Source organism: Sarcophilus harrisii, chromosome 2 (assembly GCF_902635505.1).
Source record: "Sarcophilus harrisii chromosome 2, mSarHar1.11, whole genome shotgun sequence".
NCBI classification, from domain to species: Eukaryota; Metazoa; Chordata; class Mammalia; order Dasyuromorphia; family Dasyuridae; genus Sarcophilus; species Sarcophilus harrisii.
In genome coordinates this window covers 432,984,036-433,007,292 of record NC_045427.1, presented here as the reverse complement: position 1 = coordinate 433,007,292, position 23,257 = coordinate 432,984,036, and the positions used below count along the sequence as shown (strand labels likewise).

General features: G+C 36.1%; 1 protein-coding gene across 3 annotated transcripts in view; it reads left to right on the top strand.

The window, feature by feature from the left end:
• Positions 1 to 23,257, top strand: part of DNMT3B (DNA methyltransferase 3 beta) — a 64,990-nt gene extending 41,733 nt beyond the window's left edge. For 2 of the 3 annotated variants that reach the window (XM_031954097.1, XM_031954096.1), the window contains exons 9-22: positions 1,172 to 1,331; positions 2,135 to 2,260; positions 2,503 to 2,547; positions 5,435 to 5,514; positions 5,806 to 5,918; positions 8,429 to 8,612; positions 10,283 to 10,367; positions 12,279 to 12,424; positions 14,790 to 14,880; positions 16,408 to 16,556; positions 17,215 to 17,300; positions 20,163 to 20,232; positions 20,843 to 20,961; positions 22,759 to 23,257. In XM_031954097.1, coding sequence (XP_031809957.1) covers positions 1,172 to 1,331; positions 2,135 to 2,260; positions 2,503 to 2,547; positions 5,435 to 5,514; positions 5,806 to 5,918; positions 8,429 to 8,612; positions 10,283 to 10,367; positions 12,279 to 12,424; positions 14,790 to 14,880; positions 16,408 to 16,556; positions 17,215 to 17,300; positions 20,163 to 20,232; positions 20,843 to 20,961; positions 22,759 to 22,900 — 1,596 coding nt within the window. In that variant the 3' untranslated portion in view covers positions 22,901 to 23,257. The remainder of the gene's footprint in view (positions 1 to 1,171; positions 1,332 to 2,134; positions 2,261 to 2,502; positions 2,548 to 5,434; positions 5,515 to 5,805; positions 5,919 to 8,428; positions 8,613 to 10,282; positions 10,368 to 12,278; positions 12,425 to 14,789; positions 14,881 to 16,407; positions 16,557 to 17,214; positions 17,301 to 20,162; positions 20,233 to 20,842; positions 20,962 to 22,758) is intronic. The other variant, XM_031954098.1, reaches the window with a different exon arrangement.

Here is a 23,257-nt window from a genome sequence, read left to right as displayed (position 1 = left end):
CCATTGTGGAAAGCAGTATGTGAATAGTGCAGGAAAGATACACAGAGCATCTGCTTGAAGACTTTCCAGTAACTAAGAACTTAATTCAGATTTGAGATAGATCTGTTAGGAAGGTTTCCCTTACATTGATTGAGCCAATGTTTGCTTCTCTGCAAGTTCTCTACTTCAGGGACCAAGTAGAACAAGTTTAAGCCTTCCAAATTTTATCCAATTTGTGATTAGTCATGTCTTTTATTTCTCTCCTTCCGCAACCCCTTTTCTCCACCCCACCTTTACTCCCTCTTCAATGACTAATCTTATGCAGATAAAACTTCATCTGTTCTTGTAGCACATGATTAAGATGTAATTTCTTTTCCTGGATACAGTCTACATCTTGTCAACTTTCTCCTCAAATTTCCCTGGAACTCAAATAAATGAATGGTCTAATTAAGTCTCACTCTCTCTTGACATAAAACCTATTTGTAAATCTTGAAATTATCATAACTTTGGGTAATCTGCTATCCTAGGAATCATGGAATTCATGTTAGATTTCCCTTCCCCCCCAAATCCAAACTTTTTGTGATTATGTTTTGATAAATATCTCTACCCCTAATCTTTCAGAGAGCCATCTTTTTAACAAATAATGTTTTTTAAGGAAAAACTAAGACATTAAAAAAATATTTGAAATCATATTCAGTGTTTCACATCCATAGCTCTGACATCTATGCAAAACTGTGGGGTTGGGGGGCTGGTGTCTTTTCATGTCTTCTTCTTTGATTATTTTCCAAACAACTTAAAATAAATATTTTATTCCCCCCCTCCATACATGTAAAAGTGTTGACATTTAAAAAAATTTTGAGTTCCAAATTCCAAATTCTTGTTTCCCTCTCTTCTCTCATTGAGAAAGCAGGAAATTTGACATAAACCATACATGTTTAGTCATGCAAAACATAGAAAGAAAAAGGATACTGGGATCTTCATTCAGACTTTAACACTTCTTTGGAAATAGTTAACATTTTCATCATAAGTCTTTCAGAATTGCCTTAGAATATTGTATTACTGAGAATAGATAAGTCATTAACAGCAGCATACGCTTTTGATTGATTGAAATGGTTCATGAAGTTTGTGAAGGAACTGGCTGAACCATCCTTTTTTGACCCAGATATTAATTTTTAAAAATTGTGCTTTGTAGATGGCCAAGGGCCGGGCTGGCAAGACTTTTCCAGCCATTCCTGGTGCTTCCTGGGATGAAAAACTCAAGCCCTTGTTAGATTGGGCTCATGGTGGCTTCCAGCCAATGGGAGAAGAAGGACTTAAACCAAAACAGAAATCAGATGGATCTATCATTCCAGGTAGGAACTGTGGCTTAGGCCATGTTCATCTCTGTTATTTGCAATGGAGTTATGTGATGAGATAGAATTTCTTAAGAGTTGAGGAGAAGCCAAGCAATTGTGTTTTGTTTGAATTTGTGTGGTTTTATTTGATATCAGACTTAAGAAAAAAATTTTTCCTGGTATAAAAACACTTAGCAAATTGGGGAAAATGTTCTTTGATTTAAGCATTTGCTACTATGATGCACAACAGACATAGAGGGACCTTCTTCCCTTTCTTTTGTTCATACTTTTCATCTAGTAACCAGAAAATGTGTTAAAAGAGGTTTAAAAAAAACCAAAAAACAAAACTATGGCTGTCTGAGGACAATGTGGCAAGAGGATTGTTAGGAAGACTCATGGAAGTAGATATTATTATCACAACCAGCAACTTATTGGAACTGGGTAGCTACAATTTATCAGTTTTTGCTATTTACTCATGGGAGTAATATTTGACTCTGTCACACTTGAAGGAGGTTAGATGGTTGTGCAATGGAAAATTTAGGTGCTTAAGCCTAGGTTTAGAGAAGAATTATTATAAGACTCCCACTCTTGCAAAGAAATATGTCAATATAGTCCACGTTTCAGTTTCACAAGTTTTTTTTTTTCCTTAGTATTTACACATAGTTAGGTTCAGAAATATGTTTGATGTCACATTTTATTTTACTTGAGAATGAATGAGTTACCTTAAGTATGATTGTCTTTAGGAATATTGGAAACTAACCAATTAAATTTGGCCCAGCTTCCAGCCCATGCTCTGAGGTTAAATGAGTTATCTTTTATAGAGCCCAAACAGAGAAGAAGGACTATAGAGGAAGTCGCTGTTCAAGATAGCACACCTCCTTCGAAACGCCTGAGGACCAGCTGCTTGAATAACAACAAAGAGCGGGTAGAAGAAGAGCAAAGTCGAGGTGATTGTTATTGGCATTCAGCTTCTGGGTTGAATTCATTTTGGGGTAGTGGGGTGAGAGAAACTTAGCTTTTCCCTCTATGGATATGTCTTCTCCTCTGGGTGGATGGGCTGTTACTATCTACTGCTTATATAAATTTAATTTCTTTTCAAAAATAAAACTATAAATTGAGTGTCACAAAAGTTTGTAAAATATTAACCAAACCATTTTTATCCTTCCCACCCAAATTTCTTCTTATTTAGAAAAAATGGTTTCTGACATCATAAACAACAAAAGCAACCCTGAAGGTATGTTGTCTTCATTATATGCTTCTGGCTGCCCTAACTTGAAATTAGTCAGATTTGATTCCTTGCAGAATTTGTGTGTGTGTGTTAACAAGCATTTTTTATCGTTATGCATTAGTCACTGTGCTAAGATTTTGTATTATCTTATTTGATCCTCACAGTAACCATAGGAAATAGGTGCTGTTTTTGTCCTATTTTCCAGGTGAGAAAATTGAGGCAAGCAGAAGTTATTTGGCTCCTGGGTTACACAACTAGGAAATGTTAACTATACTACCTAAATGCTTCTAGGCCACATGGCATTAGGAATAGATACCTGCTCTGCAAGCATTTTGTCTTAGAATCTCTGAATTCATTTGAACAAATACTCTATTTCTTGTTTGTGTTATAGTGACTGGGGCTATAAAAAAATCCCAGTGAACTTCTGCCTTTAAAGAGGCTACATTCTCTGATCTGCAATTTGTAGGTAACTATGGTAGTTCATTTTCAGTGTTCAGGCAGTATATGTAGAGTGATGGGAGTGAGCAGAACTGTTGGGGGGACTCAGCTGTGGGGCATTGAACAAATCATTTCATGTTTGAGTCTCGATTTGCTTCTTGTAAAGAATGTGACTCTGCCATCACTTAGGAGTGAGGCAGGTGATCTTACATCCATGTTACAACTAATAGTGGCTGGTGGTATTGTTTGTCATCAGACTATTAGAAGTTCAGAGCTACAAGAGGCACAGACTGTTAGAATCCAGAGTATTTGCAGATTATGTAGTTCAATCCCTTTGTTTGTCAGAGGATGGCACAGAAAAGAAGGGACTGTAAGAAAAGAAGAAAAAGTTAATCCCACGTCTGGGAGTAGAATTGAGATCTCACCTCCTGATCTACATGTAATACAGAAGGTCTTTTCCCAGAGATTGGCTTAACCTATTCTCCTGCCTTACTGGGATGCTTTAAATATTTGACAGCATCTTATAAATGTAGGTATGGGCTGGGATAAACATGATGTGGTTAGTCTTACTCTGCCTTGGAGACAGGAATATGTTCCTCTGATTAGGGCAGGTGCATGGTAAGTAAAGAAAATCACAGCCATTATTGAGAAATGAGCTTATCGGTATTTATTTTTTGGTCAGGTATTGACTGAGCAGGACAGGGGCAGTGAATCAGGAAATTAATGGAATGAATAGATTGTCAGTAATGATAATGCTTGAGTAATGAACAGAGGAACTGGATAGGAAATGAGGTAATGAGTTTAGCCACAAGAAGTGTCATAAATTACAGGTGACTAGTTCTAGATCAAGAATTGCTGACTCCAGACTTCTAAGTATTATGTCCAAGGAACTGATTGTAGAGATTAAAAAGTATGAATTTTTAAGTTTGATGACTTGCTATTTAGGGAGGCAGTCTAAAAGACTAAAGTGTTACAGTGGACAGAACAATTGTTTTCAATGCCTGACTCTGTTACTAAGTACCTTTGAGAATTGGAGAGCTCTCGTAGCAGATTATAGGTTGGCCAGATCAGATTTCTTAAAGGGAAGAAGCAGTCATATTCATATGTACCTGAGAATATTTTTAAGAAGTAGTAGGTACCAATGTGTTATCCTCAATTGACTTGGGAACCACTTCATATCAAAAGGGGTTTAAGATGTTAAAGATTTTTTTAAAAATTCCACATCTAATCCTAATTTAGTATTCCAGACATAGTTTTAAAGCCTCAAAAGAGGATGGTAGTTTTGGAATCCTACTATTTCCTTTATCTTTAACAAGACCTTTATCATTAAAGTGGGAAAGTTAATGGGAGCAAAAAGCTGCTTAGGCATTTGGAAGCAAAGAAATGCTTATCCATAGGTTTGTTTTGCATGAGTGCCATGCCTTATCTCAAGGCACAATGATTAGTGCTATGCTGTAATTGGAAGTACTAGTTTGGTTCTTTAACCATTTTCCCCTTTCTTACTTATTGAGTTAAACCCATAGAAAGATATATTTAAAAAAATTATTGAAGTCTGTTTTTATAGCACTTAGATATTTCATTTTGTGGATCCCTTCAAGTCCATACTCATCCCTTATGACCTTGTATACAGTGTTTTGTGGCCATGCCTCTTCCCACCTTATCACCTTTGAAAAATAAGAACAGGAGGAGAAAAGATGGTTTCCCTTAGTCCTTGATCATTTTAATTTTCTAGCATTTATTTGCATTTACATTGTTGTCATTATCTATATTATTTTCCTAACTCTGCTTCCCTCACTTGGCATCAGTTCATATAATTTTGAGCGTGTTTTTGTTGTTTTAACGTTTTTATGATTCTTTGGAAGATTATGTTTGTTGTAAACTAAAAATTTCAATTTGTGTTCTACTTTTGGTAAGTAGTACCTGGAATTAGTATGTATCAAGCACTATGGATACAAAGAAAGCCTATATATCCTCAAGGAACTTAGCATCCTAGTAAATAGAAACAGCATGCATGAAGGAGTAGTTCAGAGAGTGTTAAAATGGGAATGGAGTTGGCTTGGGGTGAATCACACGGATGAGGAGTTGTGTGGAGCAGTCAGTTCATAGACCATGTTGTCAGAACTTGGAAGAAGGGGTTAAGCAGGTGGCATGGTCACTGATTAACAGTGAAATCTGGTCTGGGGCCTACAACATAGAGCAGGCTAGTCGAGTTTGTACTCTATCACTAGACACCTAAGACCCGGCCTCTGAGTGCCAAAGAAAGTGCATTAATTCTTTCTCTTGACCCCTTTCAGAAGTCAGAATACTGATTCTGCTAATCATTGAGTTTGGGGTACCATATCTATAAATTCCTTTATTGGGGAATTTTTGAGTATAGTTTGGGTAGAATGGTTATTATCCCTGTTGATATATCAACTTTATTTTATCTCCCCTTCCCTTTTTGTGTATGTTACAGATAACTGCATAGCCTGTGGAAGAAAAAACCCGCCCTCTTTCCACCCTCTCTTTGATGGGGGTCTTTGTCATACATGTAAAGTAAGTCTTAGTAAAATATATGGCTTTTCTTTCTGATAGTCCAACTACACATTTCTTTTTAGATTCCTATGTTACTTGTTACCTATTAGTTTTATTCCTTAGAAAAGGGTCAAGGTCAGGGGTGGTTCATTTCTTCCCTCAAACCCCTCCCTAAAGCATTAGTGGATTCCATGGGCCTAGACCAACCCTTTGACCCGATGACTAGGTATCCAGTGGGTGGGACTTAGTATTCTGGGACTTAAAGGCAATTCTTCCCAAATGTGTTTCTATCTTTCCATTTTTTCTAACCAGGATAGATTTCTAGAGCTGTTCTATATGTACGATGATGATGGCTATCAATCGTACTGTACTGTATGCTGTGAGGGACGGGAACTCTTACTATGTAGCAATTCAAGCTGTTGCCGGTAAGCCCTTTTCTTGTTTATCTCTCTGTGTTCTGGAGAGCAGTCTGCTTTGTACTTGACTTTGACTAGATGGTTATGGAGGTATTACTTCAATCTGAAAATTCCATTACTCTTAATGAAATCACTACTGCATTAGCTTTTTTGTCAGTAACACAAAAGTGAATAAATTTTGGAAAGCATTAAGAGTTTACTGTTTATAAAGCTTCATACTAAGCACTGGATGTACAAACAGAAAAATAAAAAGGCTACTCCTCTTAGAGCTTATTTTGTAGGAGGAAATAACACATATGGGGGAGTGCTGTGGTAGAGTGATTGACCAGTCCTGGGAAGTTCAAAAGGTGTGTTGGTGAGGCAAGATAACACACGACCGTCTTTCAATAATATATGTAGATTTGCTCCTTGCTCTTGAACTGAGAGCTAGGATGGGGCATTATAAGTATGTTCACGTACAGAGATAAAGGTTAGCTTTTACAATTACAACATTTTAAACTGCTTCTTTATTGCTATTTTGTTAATTTATTTTATTCATTCTGTGTTTTCTTGTTTCTTCATCATTCTCTCTAAATGAATATATGGCAAGTATTTTCAAGTTTCTCTAAATTCCTCATTCTTGATTTATTAATGTTCTATTGATGCTACAATTTTGCTATTGTTCAATTGATGCTACAAATGTTCTAAGATGCTACAATTTATTAAACTATTTCTCATATGGTTGTCTCAGAAGTTTGAATTTGAATTTTTTGATGTGACTAGAACATTTAGTTAATAATAATAAATGGGCAGCCAGGTGTCAAAGTGGATAGAATGCCAGGCCTGTAGATAGGAAACTGAGTACAGATCTATCATTAGATGCCTATTAGCTGTGTGATTCTAGTCAAGTCTCTCAACCCTGTTTGCCCCAGTTTGCCAAGAAAAAGGCAAGCCACTCTAGTATCTTTGCCAAAGACTGAATAATAATAACAACAAAAGTCAATAAATGTTTAATAAGCATCTACCATGTGCCAGGCATTGTGCTTAGAAATGGGGATACAGATATAAAAAAAGAAGAGTCCCTGTTTTCAATCCAAAAGAAGAAAAGTGGAGAATGGGGATCAAGAGACGCATAAGTGCCTAGTGTAGTGTAGCCAGGTGAGAAATGGGATTTTCTAAACTCAGCCACCTCCTTGAAATAGACATTTTGGAGTTTGTAGCTCCACCTATCAAATAGAGGGGCCGAAAGTAGTGCTGAGAAAAAATTAGGCTGATGGGATCTTGTACAATGTTGAAGTTTTCTCATTGCCTTCTTGGGGCAATGGTAGAAAAGTCAGAGAAATCCCAGAGAGGTATAGCCAGTTAAGAAATGTCTTGTTCAGGCAGTTCCAATAAACTTTGAATCCAGAGAGAGAACTATAGAGACTGAATGTGGATTGAACCATAGTATTTTTACCTTTTTTTCTTTTTTTTTTTCTTTCTCATGGTTTTTCCCTTTTCTGATTTTTCTTTCTCAACTGACTCATGGAAATATATTAAAAATGAATATACACATATAACCTATATCAGATTGCTTGGTAGTATGAGGAGCTAGGGGCTAGGAGATAGGAGAAAGGGAGGAAAAAAAATTAGAACTCGAAATCTTACAAAGATGAATGTTGAAAACCATCTTATAAGTAATTGGAAAAATACTATTAAAATAAAATTAAAAAATAAAAGTCTTGTTTAAAGGATTTAAACCGCGAATAATTTCTTTCACATTCTTTCTGAATTGTTTTTCAGAAAATAATAGTTGGGTTATCAAAAGAGACCTAGAAAAGGTCCTTCTCTTCAAATCCTGTCTTTGCAAATAATATGATGAGAGCTAAGATTACAGGGGCACTAAAGAATAGCCTTCGAACTAGGGGGCTTCTGAGACCACCCAGACCAGTATAAGTTACCAGAGATCATTGGATATTATTTTCTAGTCTCTTTTAAGCATCTCTGATCCGCCTAAGTTTTTACTTCTGGCTCTTCTAGCTTTATATATGACTTCTCCTTTTAGTTCTAGTTAAAACACAACTTATTATTTAAATGGAATTCTTTTAAAATATGTGCACCTAATTTTTAAATTAGGAAATCATTTTCCTTTTTTACCAGTTGACTCCTTCCTTTTCAATCATTGGAAGCTTTCAAGTGAGGAGTTGACATAAGGGATGTTGTAGGAGTTTCTGTTTTAGGATTCTGTGGTAGAAATTTAGAATGGATTTAGAGATAAAGTGCAAATCCTCTTCATTTGACAGATAAAAAATTGATGTCGTAGAAGGTGTTTCTGATTTGATTAATATCTGATAATGAACTGTCTACTTTCTTTGATTCTAGTGGTAAAAATGGTGAAGATTTGGAACAGTTATAGAGGGTGGAATTGGTTACGTGAAGATGGACATGATAACCTGGCTTAATCTTCTTAGGTGCACAGGGCTTTGAGTGCTCAAGCCATTTAGTTGCAATATGTAGGAGCACTTTGGCTAATCTCTTTTTCTCTTTACTCCTGGGCACAGGTGTTTTTGTGTCGAATGCCTTGATGTGCTGGTTGGAGCAGGCACGTCGGTCAGTGCCAAAGCACAAGAGCCTTGGAGCTGTTACATGTGCCAGCCTCAGCGGTGCTATGGGGTCTTACAGCGTCGAAAGGACTGGAGCATTCGCCTTCAGGAATTTTTCACCAATGACATAACTCAGGAATATGTAAGGCATTTGTAGGGTTTTTCATCTGTGATAAATGAGTCTCTCCCCCACCCCCACCCCACATTTGGCTGGGTTCCAGCTTTGACACTGGAACTTTATGAGCTTTTAAAGGAAGGCTAGGAATTCATATAGCTATTTAAAGAATGGATATACAAGGGGGAAAATAATCCAGTCAACTGAATGTAACTCAAGTCCCTTAACAGTTTTTTTCTGGAGACATAGATTCAAAGGATAAAGTGTATTGTGATTTGTAGAAAGAGGATGACTACTAATTCTTTGTCATTGTATAACTTGAATATTAAAAGAGACCATAAGGATATTGCAACCTCTCCATTTTTAGAAGAGACCCAAAGGCTAAATGGGTTGCCCAAGGTCATCTAGTAAATAGTATTGGTAGAAATTTTATCCTTTTCACTTCTGCTCTGTGTATCACAGTTTCATTCTTTGTTTAGAAAAAAGAAAGTTGAATGTCATGAAAAAATTGGAACTATTACACATAGTTTGGTATTTTAGAGAAATGTTAATGTTATCTAATGTATTCTTCTGCTTGAAGGGTGTATTCTTGTGAGATACTGAAAAAGACTGGCTTCCTATGTAGGTTGTTCTTTATTGGCCTTCTGTAGTTTTCTTCCTCCAAAACCACAGACCTAATGTCCCTTCAAGCTCTAAGTCTGGGATTTTAGACTTCAGGATAGAACCAGGACTCTCTTGAAAGATTTATATCTGGAAAAGTTTGGGCAACAATTAAAATTTACTTTTAAAAATCTCCCCCACATTCCATTCTCAATATTTTTACCAGGACAGTTTTAAAAGTGCAATCTTTATAATGAATCCCAAACCTTTTCATCATATAAGACTTTCCTGGTGTATCTGAAATATTGTACAATTAGCCTGTGAAGGAAATCAAAAATGCAGGTGAGCAAAAATATAGGGATTGGGAATTCAATGTAATGGTTTTTAGTCATCTCCCAGAGTTCTTTTGCTGGGTGTAGCTGGTTCAGTTCATTACTGCTCCATTGGAACTGATTTGGTTCATCTCATTGCTGAGGATGGCCAGGTCCATCAGAATTGGTCATCATATAGTATTGTTGTTGAAGTATATAATGATCTTCTGGCCCTGCTCGTTTCACTCAGCGTCACTTCATGTAAATCTCTCCGGGCCTCTCCGAAATCATCCTGTTGGTCATTTCTTACCGAACAATAATATTCCATAACATTCATATACCACAATTTATTCAGCCATTCTCCAATTGATGGGCATCCACTCCGTTTCCAGTTTCTGGCCACTACAAAGATTCCTGCCACAAACATTTGTGCACATACAGGTCCCTTTCCCTTCTTTATGATCTCTTTGGGATATAAGTGAACAGGGTTTTTTTTTTTATGGTGAACAAGGACAAACTGGAAACACAAATTGTTATTGCTCTCCATGGTGAATTGTCTTGTCCCAAAACTTTTGAGTTGAACAGTTAACTACCAGTAATGCTATCTGAGGGTTGGTTTCTTTCCTAAGGGTACAGTAACTGAATAAAAGCCAGAAATCTGGCTGAGAAATATTAGAAACTGGGATCTTATTATATAGAAAGTAATTTGTTTCAGTGAGAAAAATATTTCACAGTAGTTGCTCAGTACCTGCTTCTTAATTGTTTTGCTATTGTTTTGTTGGATAGGCAGTTCCAAAACTGTATCCAGCAGTCCCTGCATCAAAGAGACGGCCAATCAGAGTCCTGTCCCTTTTTGATGGTATAGCTACAGGTGAGTCTACTGAAAATGCTCCTGATCTATTTTCTCCTAAGTCTGGGATGACAATGAGGATGCCAGTCTATCCATCTCCATTTCTATGGTAGCAAGACTCCTCTCTGGTCTTTTTTCACAAACTCACTTTACAATTAGTGGGCATAGGAGAAATGAGAAAAGTGAGTAACTTTGAAACTTCCTGTCCATAAAATGGGAGAAGTTTCTGAGGTTATTTATGGTTTTGTTTTGCAAATCAGGAAAGTTTAATAAAAATGGTCATTTTTGTTCTTAAAGAATTTACATTGGAGAGTCCTTAATAGGCAGGATCTCTTTTAGCTTGCCTGTCAGAGTAGGCTTAATGGAAGAGGGGTCACCTAACTAATCTCTAAGGAAGAATAAGAATTTTGATTGTATTTATTTAAGAAAATTTAAAAAAATTAAAATTTAGTAAACATGTAGTATTAAGGATCTTATGTTGTAGTTAAAGAATTTTTGCTTATATGTTATTGGATGGAAGGCACCTTTTATAGTGATAAATAAATGGAAAAGATAAGAAATTTAAATAGTGATTGGGGATAATTTAAAATACTTCAAACTGCAGGGAATGAAATTAAAATGGAATCTGTAGGTACTTAAATTGAATTTTTAAAGAAATAGAATCTTTCCAGGAATGAGGAAGCACAAATGCAAAGCATGGGAAGAGTTAGAATGCTTGAGGATTGGTGAATAGATAGCACATGCTTTCACATTCTAAGAATTGATAGATAGCCTGACCATATCAATTAAGCGGAGATAGAAATAGAGCTCTTATGTAATTAGTGCACTTGACAAAGGCAAGAAGCTGGAAATATGTGTTTATTTGATACTTCTTCCCCTTTTTGTTCCCCTTTCTCCTTAACCCCACACACCAAAGAAGATTACTTTTGATTTGGCCTTGATCTGAACTCTTATCATCCCTTCCATGGAGATGACCTTAGCTCCTGCTATGCTAATGAAACATTTGTTATGCCAGATCTTCCCAAGCTATAGGCTTAGCATTCCTGGTTTCTGATAGACAAAATACTCTTATATTTCTAGAAGAACCCTAGATAAATGAAGAAAGGATCAGCATAAGATGGTTATTAAACCCAGTAAATGTATTTGACCTTTCCTACTTTAAAACTGTGCTCTTGGGGCAGCTAGATGGCACAGTGGATAGAGGGCTAGCCCTGAAGTCAGGAGAACCTGAGTTCAAATCTAGCTTCAAACACATAACACTTCCTGACTGTGAGACCTGGCCAAGTCACTTTAACCTCAATTGCCTCAGGAAAAAAACAAAACAAAACAAAAAAACCTGTGCTCTTGGGAAGCCATAAGTTTCTCTGATCTTTGGAAATGAGGAAGCATGGGTCATGTATGTATCTATAAGCCCTTCCAACTCTTCCATTGAGATTATTGTTAAACCATGGGTGGAAAAAGTTCAAATTTCTTGCACTCTTTATTGACTTTATGGTTTTTAACAGTTGTCCCTTCTACTTATTCCACCAATTCCACGTCCAAATAATAGATAATTTCCTGAGTGGTAGACTTGAACAAATCATCTAATCACCCTCCTTAGTATGTGTTTAAGATGTGCCTCAGGTTGCCACTTGGTGACTAGGCTCATGGTGAAAGTCTTTCCATTTAAATCATTTGTTTTTCTTAGATTGCTCTGGCTCTCTCTGTCATAATTTGTTTTTTTGGGAGTGTAAGTGATCCCTTTGTTACCTTGGCTACTAGAGAAGGTATCCAACAATATTTGTATTTGTATATGATATTTAATCTTCCCTGCCATCATATTATCTCACATAGTTCTAGTTGGTTACTTGACCATATGAGTGTATAGATTCCCATCCCTATAGGGACAAGAATAAAAAGTGAGTCCTCATTACTTTCCTCTGCCTTTGACAGGCTATTTAGTGCTAAAAGAATTGGGTATCAAGGTAGATAAGTACATTGCTTCAGAGATCTGTGAAGATTCAATTGCTGTTGGGACAGTCAAGCATGAAGGGAACATCAAATATGTTCATGACGTCAGAAACATCACAAAGCGCCAGGTGAGTACCCTTGGGCTCACCTCAGTCTAGTAGTAGTAGGAAGAGGAGGAAGAGGAGGAAGAGGAGAGAGTTCTTTTGACTTGACCCTTAACTTAGTTCATATATAAACACATATGATGTAGATACTGACTAGAATTTTCTTTCTTGGCTTTCTGAAAGAATATGTTTTATCTACTGGTCATCCTGCCATCTAGGGGAGGGGGTGGGGGGGTAAGAGGTGAAAAATTGGAACAAGAGGTTTGGCAATTGTTAATGCTGTAAAGTTACCCATGTATATATCCTGTAAATAAAAGGCTATTAAAAAAAAAAAAAAGAAATATGTTTTGATGTATGTGGTATATATGTGTATACCCTACTTGATGGTGGAGAAACTACCTTTTCTAGTAGGACTGGAGGAACTAAAGTCTTAAGTTTAAGTACATAGAAGCATCTTTTTGATTTTATTATAGCTTTTTATATACAAAACAAATGCATGGGTAATTTTTCAATATTAACCTTTGCAAAACTTGCAAAACTTTTTCCCTCCTTCCATCCCCTCCCCTAGATGGCAGATAGTCCTATACATGTTAAATATATTAAAATATATGTTAAATACAATATTTATATACATATTTATGCAGTTATCTTGTTGCACAAGAAAGATATGATTTAGAAAGAAGGCAAATAACCTGAGAAGAAAAAACAAAAATGAAAGCAAATAATAACAAAGTGGTTATGTTGTGGTCCATACTCATTTCCCAATGTTCTTTCTCCAAGTGTAGCTAGAAGCATCTTTTAAAAAAAATAATAGTAATAGCTTTTTATTTTTCAAAATATATGCAAGGATAATTTTCAAGATTTATCCTTGTAAAACCTTGTGTTCCAAATTTTTCTCCCTTCTCCCCCTTCCCCCTCCTTTTAAACAGCAAGTAATCTAGTATAGGTTAAACATGTACAATTCTTCTAAACATATTTCCACATTTATCATTCTGGACAAGAAAAATCAAATCAAGAAGGAAAAATAACAAGAAAGAAAAAAAAAACTAACCAAGCAAATAGCAACAAAAAAGATTAAAATACTATAATGTATTCTGCATTCTGTCCTCATAGTACTCTCTCTGGATGCAGATGGCTCTTTCCATCACAAGTCTGTTGAAATTGCCTTGAATCACTTCATTTTTGAAAAGAGCCAAGTCTATCACAGTTGATTATCATATAATCTTATTGTTGCTGTGTACAGTGTTCTCTTGGTTCTACTCACTTCTTTAGCATCAATTCATGTAAGTCTCTCCAGATCTTTCTAAATCATCCTGCTGGTCATTTCTTACAGTAATATTCCATTACATTCATATACCATTACTTATTTAGCCATTCCCCAACTGATGGGCATCCACTTAGTTTTCAGTTCCTTGCATAGAGTCATCTTTTAATTAAATTTATGCATCAGTGAAGTGGAAATCTAATATTTCTTATGTGACATCTCTTATATAAGACTCCTTTTCCCCTTTGTCTCTTGACATGGCCCTCACTCTACTCATATTCTTATCGCTTATGTGTCAATTACTACAGTAATCTGCTAATGAGGTCTGCCTGCCTCAAGTTTCTTCCCATTCCAATTCATTCTCCTTTCAGATGCTAAATGACTTTCCTAAAGTACTGGGCCAATTTATGTCACCGTTTCTTCTCTCTTCTGTATTGTTCTTCTTTCCTCCCTTCTCGCCTATTCAATAAATTCCCATGGCTTCCTATTAACTTCTTGGATCTAATGTAAATACTCTGTTTGGTTCTGAAAACCCATCATAATCTAGCATCCTCTTATCACCATCCCTTTTCCTTTTAGTCTTCTTATAGCTTACTGTATAATGTGTGCTCTTTGATCCAGTGACACTGGCTTCCTGGATTTTTTATTAATAAAGACACTCCATCTCTTATCTCAGCATTTTCTTTGGGTAGTCCCCATTCCTGGAATGCTTTCCCTCCTCCTCATTGACTGTTAACTTTAAGTCTCGACTAAAATTCTACTTCCTACAGGAAGCCTTCTCCAACCCCTCTTAATCCAGAGTCTCTGTTTTAATTAATTATTTATTGTGTATATGGCTTGTTTTATATGTATTTATTTGCTTAATTTTTCTCCCATTATATTATATGCTCCTGAAGGGCAGGGACTGTCTTTTGTCCCAGTGCTCAGCAAAGTGCCTGGCACATAGTAGGCATTTAATTAATATTTATGCATTGGTTGATAGCATTGAATATCACTTTAGAGGAAAGAACATAATGTCACTTTTTGAAATGCAACATGGCAGGCAAGCCCAGAATGAGTTTATTATTATTGTCTTTTCTGGAGTGCGTTCTGAAACAGCTGTAGTACATGATTTGTTTTTCTCAGATTGATGAATGGGGACCATTCGATTTGCTTATTGGTGGAAGTCCATGCAATGATCTTTCAAATGTAAATCCTGCCAGGAAGGGCTTGTATGGTAAGAATCATTATTTTTGGGTTTTCTAAAGAGTTTGGGAGGTTTCCCAAGGGGCTCATGCAGAGAAAATCCAATGGCTTGGGGTTCATTACAAAGGTTTGTCCTTTTGAATCTTTTCGCAAAGATACTGAAATGAAAGTTTTGTAGGGATCTTTATTTTTAAATAAAATTTTATTGCCCTTAACAGATTTGATACTCTTATGTTCCTTAGGTCAGACATTTTTAAAAAAGAAAGATACATTTTTGTTGATATCTGCTTAAATTTTCTTTTTTTTTTTATTTTTTTTTTAAATTTTCTAAATATTTATTATCATATGGAATGGCTTATATTTTATACATGACCAAAATTTTCCCAATTATTGCTCACTTACCAGAGCCACTCCATATGACAAACAATATCTTTAAAGAAAGATCAGCATAATTAATCAAGATATCAAAAAATATGTGCAATGTAACCATCACACCCAGGGATCCATGCAACGAAATGAAATGGTAGATGCATCTTGTATTACTTTAGGAGTCACGCTTATTCTCCATAGTTGTGCTTTTGAATGATTTGTTCTTTCAATTTCATTATTATGTTTGTTGTAGTGTATATTTGTTTCTTTACTGTGCATATTTAATTTACTCTGCATCACTTTTGTGCTAGCAAAGAATTTGAAAGTAGAGGCCTATTGATTGAAGGGATGGTTAAATAAAATATGGCACCTGAGTTAAAGGTCCAATGCATTAAAAAAAAAAAATTTAAAATTTATGCAATCTCCCATAATTGTGGATCACAAACTAAATATGCTCCAAGTATATGTTAACTTACTAAAGAAAAAAAAATTCAAACCAACCCCTCTCTTCCTCCCCAAAAACAACAACAACAACAACCCTACAATACTTTTGTTTCTTTAGGAAATATAGAATTGAACAAAATCTTGTGCGATATTACAGAATGACTCTTATGTTTGTGTAAACATTATTTATTTCTGTATAGAATATTGGAAATGAAAGAAATCATGTATTTTATCTTGTTATTTTGTGGGTGCATAAACTGAAAGCCTAGGAAAGAAGCTAGGAAAGGTAGCAAATTAGGAGCAAACCTGGGTAATTATTTTGCCTTTTTGGCTTTATTTGCTATCTTTCTGACCACAATTTGATTTTTATTTGTCTTGACCAGAGTAGTAGGATAAAGTGCTATGTGTGAAATAGGATAAAGTGCTATGTGTGGTGTCAGGAGTCAAAGGGTCTTTTCTTAGCCAGAGGAGGTTGAGAAGATTTACAATCCCTTCTGGTTCTACATTTTATGATTTTCTATTAAAATATTTCTAAATTTCTATTTATTTATATAGCAAAGGGAAAGAATCAGCATTAAAAGGATTTGCTACATTGGTATAAAATTACAGGTTTTTAAGAATGAAGGACATAATACTGAATCTACTATACACAAAAGATGGTGGGATGTTAAATCAAAAGGGCTGGCATTCAGGTACCTCTTATATTTTGATTTTCCCTATCTTGTTTCTCTTGTTTTCACAATAGAGGGCACAGGAAGGCTGTTTTTTGAATTCTACCATTTACTCAATTATACGCGTCCCAAAGAAGGGGATGAACGCCCTTTCTTTTGGATGTTTGAAAATGTGGTGGCCATGAGGGTCAATGACAAGAGGGACATCTCAAGGTTTTTGGAGGTGAGTGATCTCATTACCTTTGGGGAAAATGGAGGATGGGATTATGAACTATCTTCATATATCTGAGATCAGAATAGTGTCAAAAGGGATCACATATTTAAAGTATCATAGGTAGATTACTTCCCCAAGAGGATGTTGTGTCTAAGTTGTTGGGTTGGTTTTTAATTATTATTCTGAAGTTGTTTGTTGTACCAAGGTTGGTTGTTTTCCAGAATTCCAGAATCTACTTTATTATCTTGAAAAGGTAGTTTTTTTTTTCCTTGGAAATTACAAGCTTAAAATACTTAAAAATCTTCCCATAATTTTTCATATGAAACGTTTGTATGTTATGTAGTGAGACTGGGTAGCAGTGGTAATAAACTGTTACTTTAAGATCTTTTCTGAGATCCTACAACCCTATTCCCATCCCTCCAGGACAGAAAGTCTAAGTATCAGATGCTTGTACCCATTTTTTCCCCTGGCCACATCCTTTTATAGGCAAACTATAAAACTTAAGAATTCATTATAACAATATTGCCCAGGCCTCTTGTCTATGCATTGTTACAATTAATAATCATTATTAATGATTACAGGTTGGAGGCCTCAATATCCACTCCTAAGTTTTATCTATATTGATATTTGGTTCCTTTGTTTTTTTTAAATTTCCTTTGCTCTACAGTGTAACCCAGTAATGATTGATGCCATAAAAGTCTCAGCTGCACATCGAGCTCGCTATTACTGGGGCAACCTGCCTGGAATGAACAGGTAAGTAACTAACCTCCTAGCTTAAGTTTTGTAATATACTCACTGGGGCCCTGATAATGGATTTTTTACTGGAGTCCCTGATTGAAAAATGTTTTGAAGGACAAAGTACACAAATGTATTTTTCTCCATTCCTACCCTTCTATTTTAGGTTATCTGGAGAGTATTTCACTTCTCCAATAAGATGGCTGAACTTTAGGCAGGAGTGATATGGGAGAGACCACATCTCATCTTTGGTGTGTGTCCTGAGTTTTATGGAAGTGGGAAGAGTGGTTCTTCCTCAGCCCATTTGAGTAAACCAAGAGTTTCTTTCCTCTTGGTGTCAGGTTACCTTGCATTTTATTCATTTAATTTACCTGTTTACTATGAGACTATGTTGGCTCTTAATAATACAACAATAGAAGTCTTATTATTAGAAAATTTTTTGTAGTACAATGTTCCTGAGATGCATGGCTTGGGGGAAGTTTATATTTTGTGGTGGCTTCATTTTACCCTGATTCTAACAGCCCAGTTTTCCTTATTTTTGAAAAATCAGAATCCTACCCTAATTTTATTAGTGATTTTGATTGACTGGACTTGGGAGCATAGGGAAAAGCCCTACTTGGTAACTTTTAAGCCATGACAGTAAACCCTCCAATGAATTGGCAAGGTAGTTCTTTTAGGATTTGCATTAGTCTAAGATTTATTCCAATAATCCAGAGATTATGACTTTGACTCTCTTGTTGGCTCAATGAGATATAGTTTCAGGATTGTTTTTGAAGTTTAAGAGACTTCTTCACTTTCATATATAGTTCTGTTTGGACAGCATAGACCAGACTAGTGAGGTGAGTTTACCTATGACTTCATCTAATCAAATGCATCTTATCTCCTTCAGGCATTTTGGAAAATTTTTGGGGGGGGATGGGGAGAGAATTCCTTGCTGAATGATCAAATAAAGTATATTTTACCTCAAACTATCATAGTCTGAGATGAATAGGTTCAGAAGCAAGTCTCTCTTTCTTGGCAATCCACAGAACTTTGATCTGCTTACCTTTAGTGATTATATAAATTATAATTGTTGGTCTGAGTGGATTATATGAATACTGGAGAGGCTCAAAGATCACAATAACTTGAAATTAAATAGGGATAAAGTCTTGCCTGTTCTGTCTTTTTCCAAGTACAATGTGGTCCCCTGTTAGAATAATATTACTGAATATGAAACATGGTATTCTGAGGATCACATAAATTGTGTTGGAGGAAAAAAATGAGCACCTACTAAACTTTGTCACAGTTTTTCATCTTTGGATAGTTATATCTGAAGGTTATTATTTGTTGACATTCAACAAAGCAAGTTCTTACTGTGTGCCAAGTACTTGGCTACAAGGTAAAATGAGTTGTTCCCTTAATCAATTTACCTTTTGGTAGTATATTTATTCCCTCTATAGGCTATACTAGATTTAGCAAACACAACAGGGAGAAATTTTTGATTTTTGACTCTACAGTATGGAAGTCATGAGGGATAATCAGTTTCAACATATGAATATGATTTTAGAAGTGAGAATTTGGAAGACTAGACAATGTTCAAGGTCCCTTTCTGGGTCTTCGTTGTTTGGGAGTTTCTAAGGAAGGACATTCATAGTATGAAGTATGAAGATTCATATCACTCCCACAAAAAGGAGGCATGTTAAGTGATCTTTATTTTTATTTTTGGAGATATGTAGTCATTGAGAAATACAAGTAGAGTTCTTTTGTTAGCCTTGTAGAGAAAGGGTCCTGGCTTGACATATATGTAATGTTAAAATTCCTTTTCTGAGACTTATATTTGTGGTTTCTTGCTGTTAAATCTTGCTTGTAGTAGCAGTGCAGTAGAAATATTTACAACTACAGTTTTAAATAAAGAGTATTTGGTCACAGAACCTTATGTAAATAATGCCTAAATTGGAGGATTGACTCTAATAATATTCAACCAAAGTTTTAGTCATTGCAACCTTGGTTGATTGGATTCAGGTAACTGGGATTCTGTATTTCCTGGACATATATGGACATTTTAGGTCATTTTCTAATTATCCTGTGAAGTGAATGAGGCCCTCAGTAAGAAGCATGATTTATTCACCATAATTCAGTTTGAGAACCAGGCTCTCATAAATTGCCCTTCCTTTTATATGTCAAATTATTTCCTATGGTACTAGAACTCTTTCTTTCCTATGTATGCACAAAAATAGCATCTTCTCCTGCAATAAAAATTGTGGATAAAATTGCTTTCCTTCTCTGTATCATGAGACACTAGTGTGATCCCTTTTTATTCTAAATTCTGATATTTTTCATTGTACATTCACTCTGAAGTCTGTGTTAGCTCAGAATCTTAGAACTGTAGTCAGGGAGCTTTTTTCTATTTCAGTATGCTGTCTCTAACCAAATGATCATGAAATCTCTTAAAGAAGACTTCCAGGTTAGGAGAATTTCAGTGAGGCCGAGGGACTCTTGTTTAAATCTGGAAAGCTCTAATATTCATTTTTTTGTCCCATACTGCAGCTCTTTTATTTAACCTTTTAAATTATTGAATGAAATCATCAGTTTTGTGTGGTATCTCACTCTTCCCTGTCTCCCAGAGTCCATTTTCCAGTCCTAATAACTTGAATCACTCTCCTTGTCCTTTTTCCCCACCCATGCCTCTTCTAAAAACTTGTGGTATGTTCTCATCTTCTTTTAGAGCTTTTAGAGCCTTCTATTGATGCAGCTTTGGAGCTGCCTTATCAAGTTGTGTCATTGTTTGCTAGTCTTAACAGTAGATGAGACTATAAAGGAATCACTGGCTTAGAAGGCAGCTGGAAGCAGAGTAGATTTATTTGTGGACTGTAGAACATAATGAGTTTTGGCTGTTCCCAGGCCGGTGATAGCATCAAAGACCGATAAACTCGAGCTTCAGGACTGCCTGGAGTACAATAGGATAGCGAAGGTAAGCTTGTTCTGAAACATTATCCTCTTCATTATGAAAATGTGTGTGCCTTTTTACTAGAATCTAAGGGATTTGATATTTTAGGGTCCTTTCCTTTAGGAAAGGGATAACCCTTGGGATTCCTTGTGAGGAGATCCTTGTCTTTTTCCCCAGTGCCCTATCTATTTTATCTATGCCCTCTAGAGGTCTGGCTAGACTTTTAAGGCATATTTCTTATGAACTCCCCCTTTTTTGGCCTCCAGCTGAAGGATTTCTAGAGCCTAACAACTTCTGCTTTTGAATTGTCACATGGAGGCTTCTTGAGGACCAGAAACCCTGAGCTGCTTTTTCTTTCTCTTCTGAGAAGATAAAAGAAATGGCTTAGCATAGCCTTGGGGGTTGGCTGCTCCAGTAAATTGGGTTTGTTTAGAATTCTATTGATTGTGACTGACTTGCCTGGCTTACATCCTCTTTTCTCACTGACCTTGAGTTGTACATACAATGGTTTTGTCCTTTCCTCACTGTTACTCAAATCAAAGCTTTGTCTTCCACTTGGATATCAGTCATTCTTTCACCCACTTAGTGACCCAGTAGTTTTCTTTGTTCTTTACCTAATGTTTTTGTTCCCCAGTTAAAGAAAGTACAGACAATAACTACTAAGTCGAACTCGATCAAACAGGGGAAAAATCAGCAATTCCCTGTTATCATGAATGGCAAAGAAGATATATTATGGTGCACAGAGCTAGAAAGGTGAGCAGACTTGGGGTTGAAGGCCCAGAGAGAAACAGAGAAGGTGGGTTGGAATGGGATCAAGTACAGGCAAAATTATAGAATTGGTGATTTTCTAAACTATCCACACATTTGTGATTGTCAGTTGTGTTGCTTAACACAATGGTTTTAAGAAAAGTAAGAGAATTCAGCAACTTGACATATTTCTTGTGTATCTGTTCCTGGACTTCCCTTCTATCTTTTCCCTATTCCTGTTTTATTAATTTTTTTTCCTGTGACTTTGCTTGATTCTGGAGATATAATGGGGCCTCTGGATTTGGGGAGTTTGTCCTACTTGGGAAGACAAGGCATCTATGCATATCACTACGATATATATATCTGTTTAATTAGTTCACTACTTCCTAGAAGCTAGGGTGACAAGAAAGGCCTCATGTAAGACAGCAGGTAGACTTTGAAGGTTTTCAAGGATTAGGTAGAAATATTGCAATAGTCGAGGTATAGTAATGTCTAATTTTGTTTTAAGTATATAAAGGGAGAATAGACTATGAGATAATGTTTAGTCCTGTCCTCTATTTGGTTTCATGAAAGATGTGATCAGTCTGTTAGTTTGTTTATTTCCCATTTGGAAGAGACCAAATGCAGATTTCCAAGATAAAAGCAATTTTGTGTCTTTGCTGATCTCTTAATGACCATTCACTATGTGTTTCTCAAAAGAGAAGATGGGATTGGGTCCACCAATATTTTCACTTTTCATTAGTGCATTAAATTGAGGCAGATCTCTAGGCTTTTAGATTATATATCAGGCTTGGATCTGGCTCAGAAGATTATGTGATCTCTCCTTCCCATCTGATATTGTGACCTTATAGAAGTGTTTTTTCCAACCATATTATTTTATAGTTGAAAATTATACCTTCAAAGGGTATATGACTTGCTTATTGTTATAGGAATAAGGAAAAGGAAAAAAAAAATTTATCTCTAAATTCTCCTACCTCCTTTTTTACGCCTACCTCCTTTTTTATTCTTCTATTGAGAAAGCTAGAAAAATAAAAACTATTACAAATATAGTCAAGCAAAACATTCTTTATTAACTATGTCCAAAAAAAAAAAAAAGCCTTAATCTCCCTGAGTCTCCTTCTCTGTCTAGAGGTAGGTGGTGTTTTTTGCAACACAGATTTCACAACTGGAGTCCAAATACCCTGACTCCATGTACTATTCTTATCTTAGTGACATTAAAGAAACACATCAAATGTTGACCTTAGGTTTTCCTTAATGGATGCTATGGTGTGCAACTGGTGAGGTGGGTAAGTGACATAGTACATAGAACACGGACTTGAAGTCAGGAAGAACTGAATTGAAATCCAGCCTCAGATGTTTATTAGTTGTGTGACTCTGGGCAAATCAGTTAATCTCAGTTTCCTCATCTGTAGAATGGAGATAATAATAGAACCTAAATTCCCAGAGTTGTTATGAGGATGAAATGAGATAATAATTAAAGCACACAGTACAGTGCTTTGCTAGTTATTAACTATTATTGGTATAGAATAATGATGGCTAGAGGTGTCATGGGGAGTTAGTTGCAGGCTCAAATTGAATTATCTTTGAAATTGAATAGATTCCCCAATTGCAATTTTAAATATGTGTTTTATGTGTTAAGATTGGACCAGATCAATTTTAGGAATTTTAGTATAGGTATACATTAAAGGACCTCAATCTTTACTTTAACTATAGTTTTCCCCCAAAAAAATTTGGCACCAGCCTTGGGTGAATCAATTTTGCTGCCTCTCATATCCCCGTATTTTGCCTTGTTCCTGCTCCCAGAATTTTTGGCTTTCCTGTCCATTACACCGACGTGTCAAATATGGGTCGAGGTGCTCGCCAGAAGTTGCTGGGCAGATCCTGGAGCGTCCCTGTTATCCGGCATCTTTTTGCCCCACTGAAGGACTACTTTGCCTGTGAATAACATATGGGCTGGAACTGACAGGTGGAAGGGGATTTTGGCCATGGGAGGAGGGTAATATTGGGGAAGAACCGTGACCAGGGATGGCAGAACTTCTAGGTTCTTCTCCCCCTCTCATCTTCCCCTCCCAAGTTCTAGTCTCTGCTATTCTTCAGTTTTGTTGCTGTGATGAATAAGGTCAAACCAAGACCTAAACCATCAGTCATTACATGTACCTCAGACTTCTCCCCATTTGCTCAGTGGGACTCTTGTTTTTGAGACACACTCCTTCAGATGACCTGTTCAAACTATTTCTCTGAAGCCTTACAGACAAGTTCTACCACTTGATTGTGGCCACTGAGAGGGGCAAGACCGGTGCTT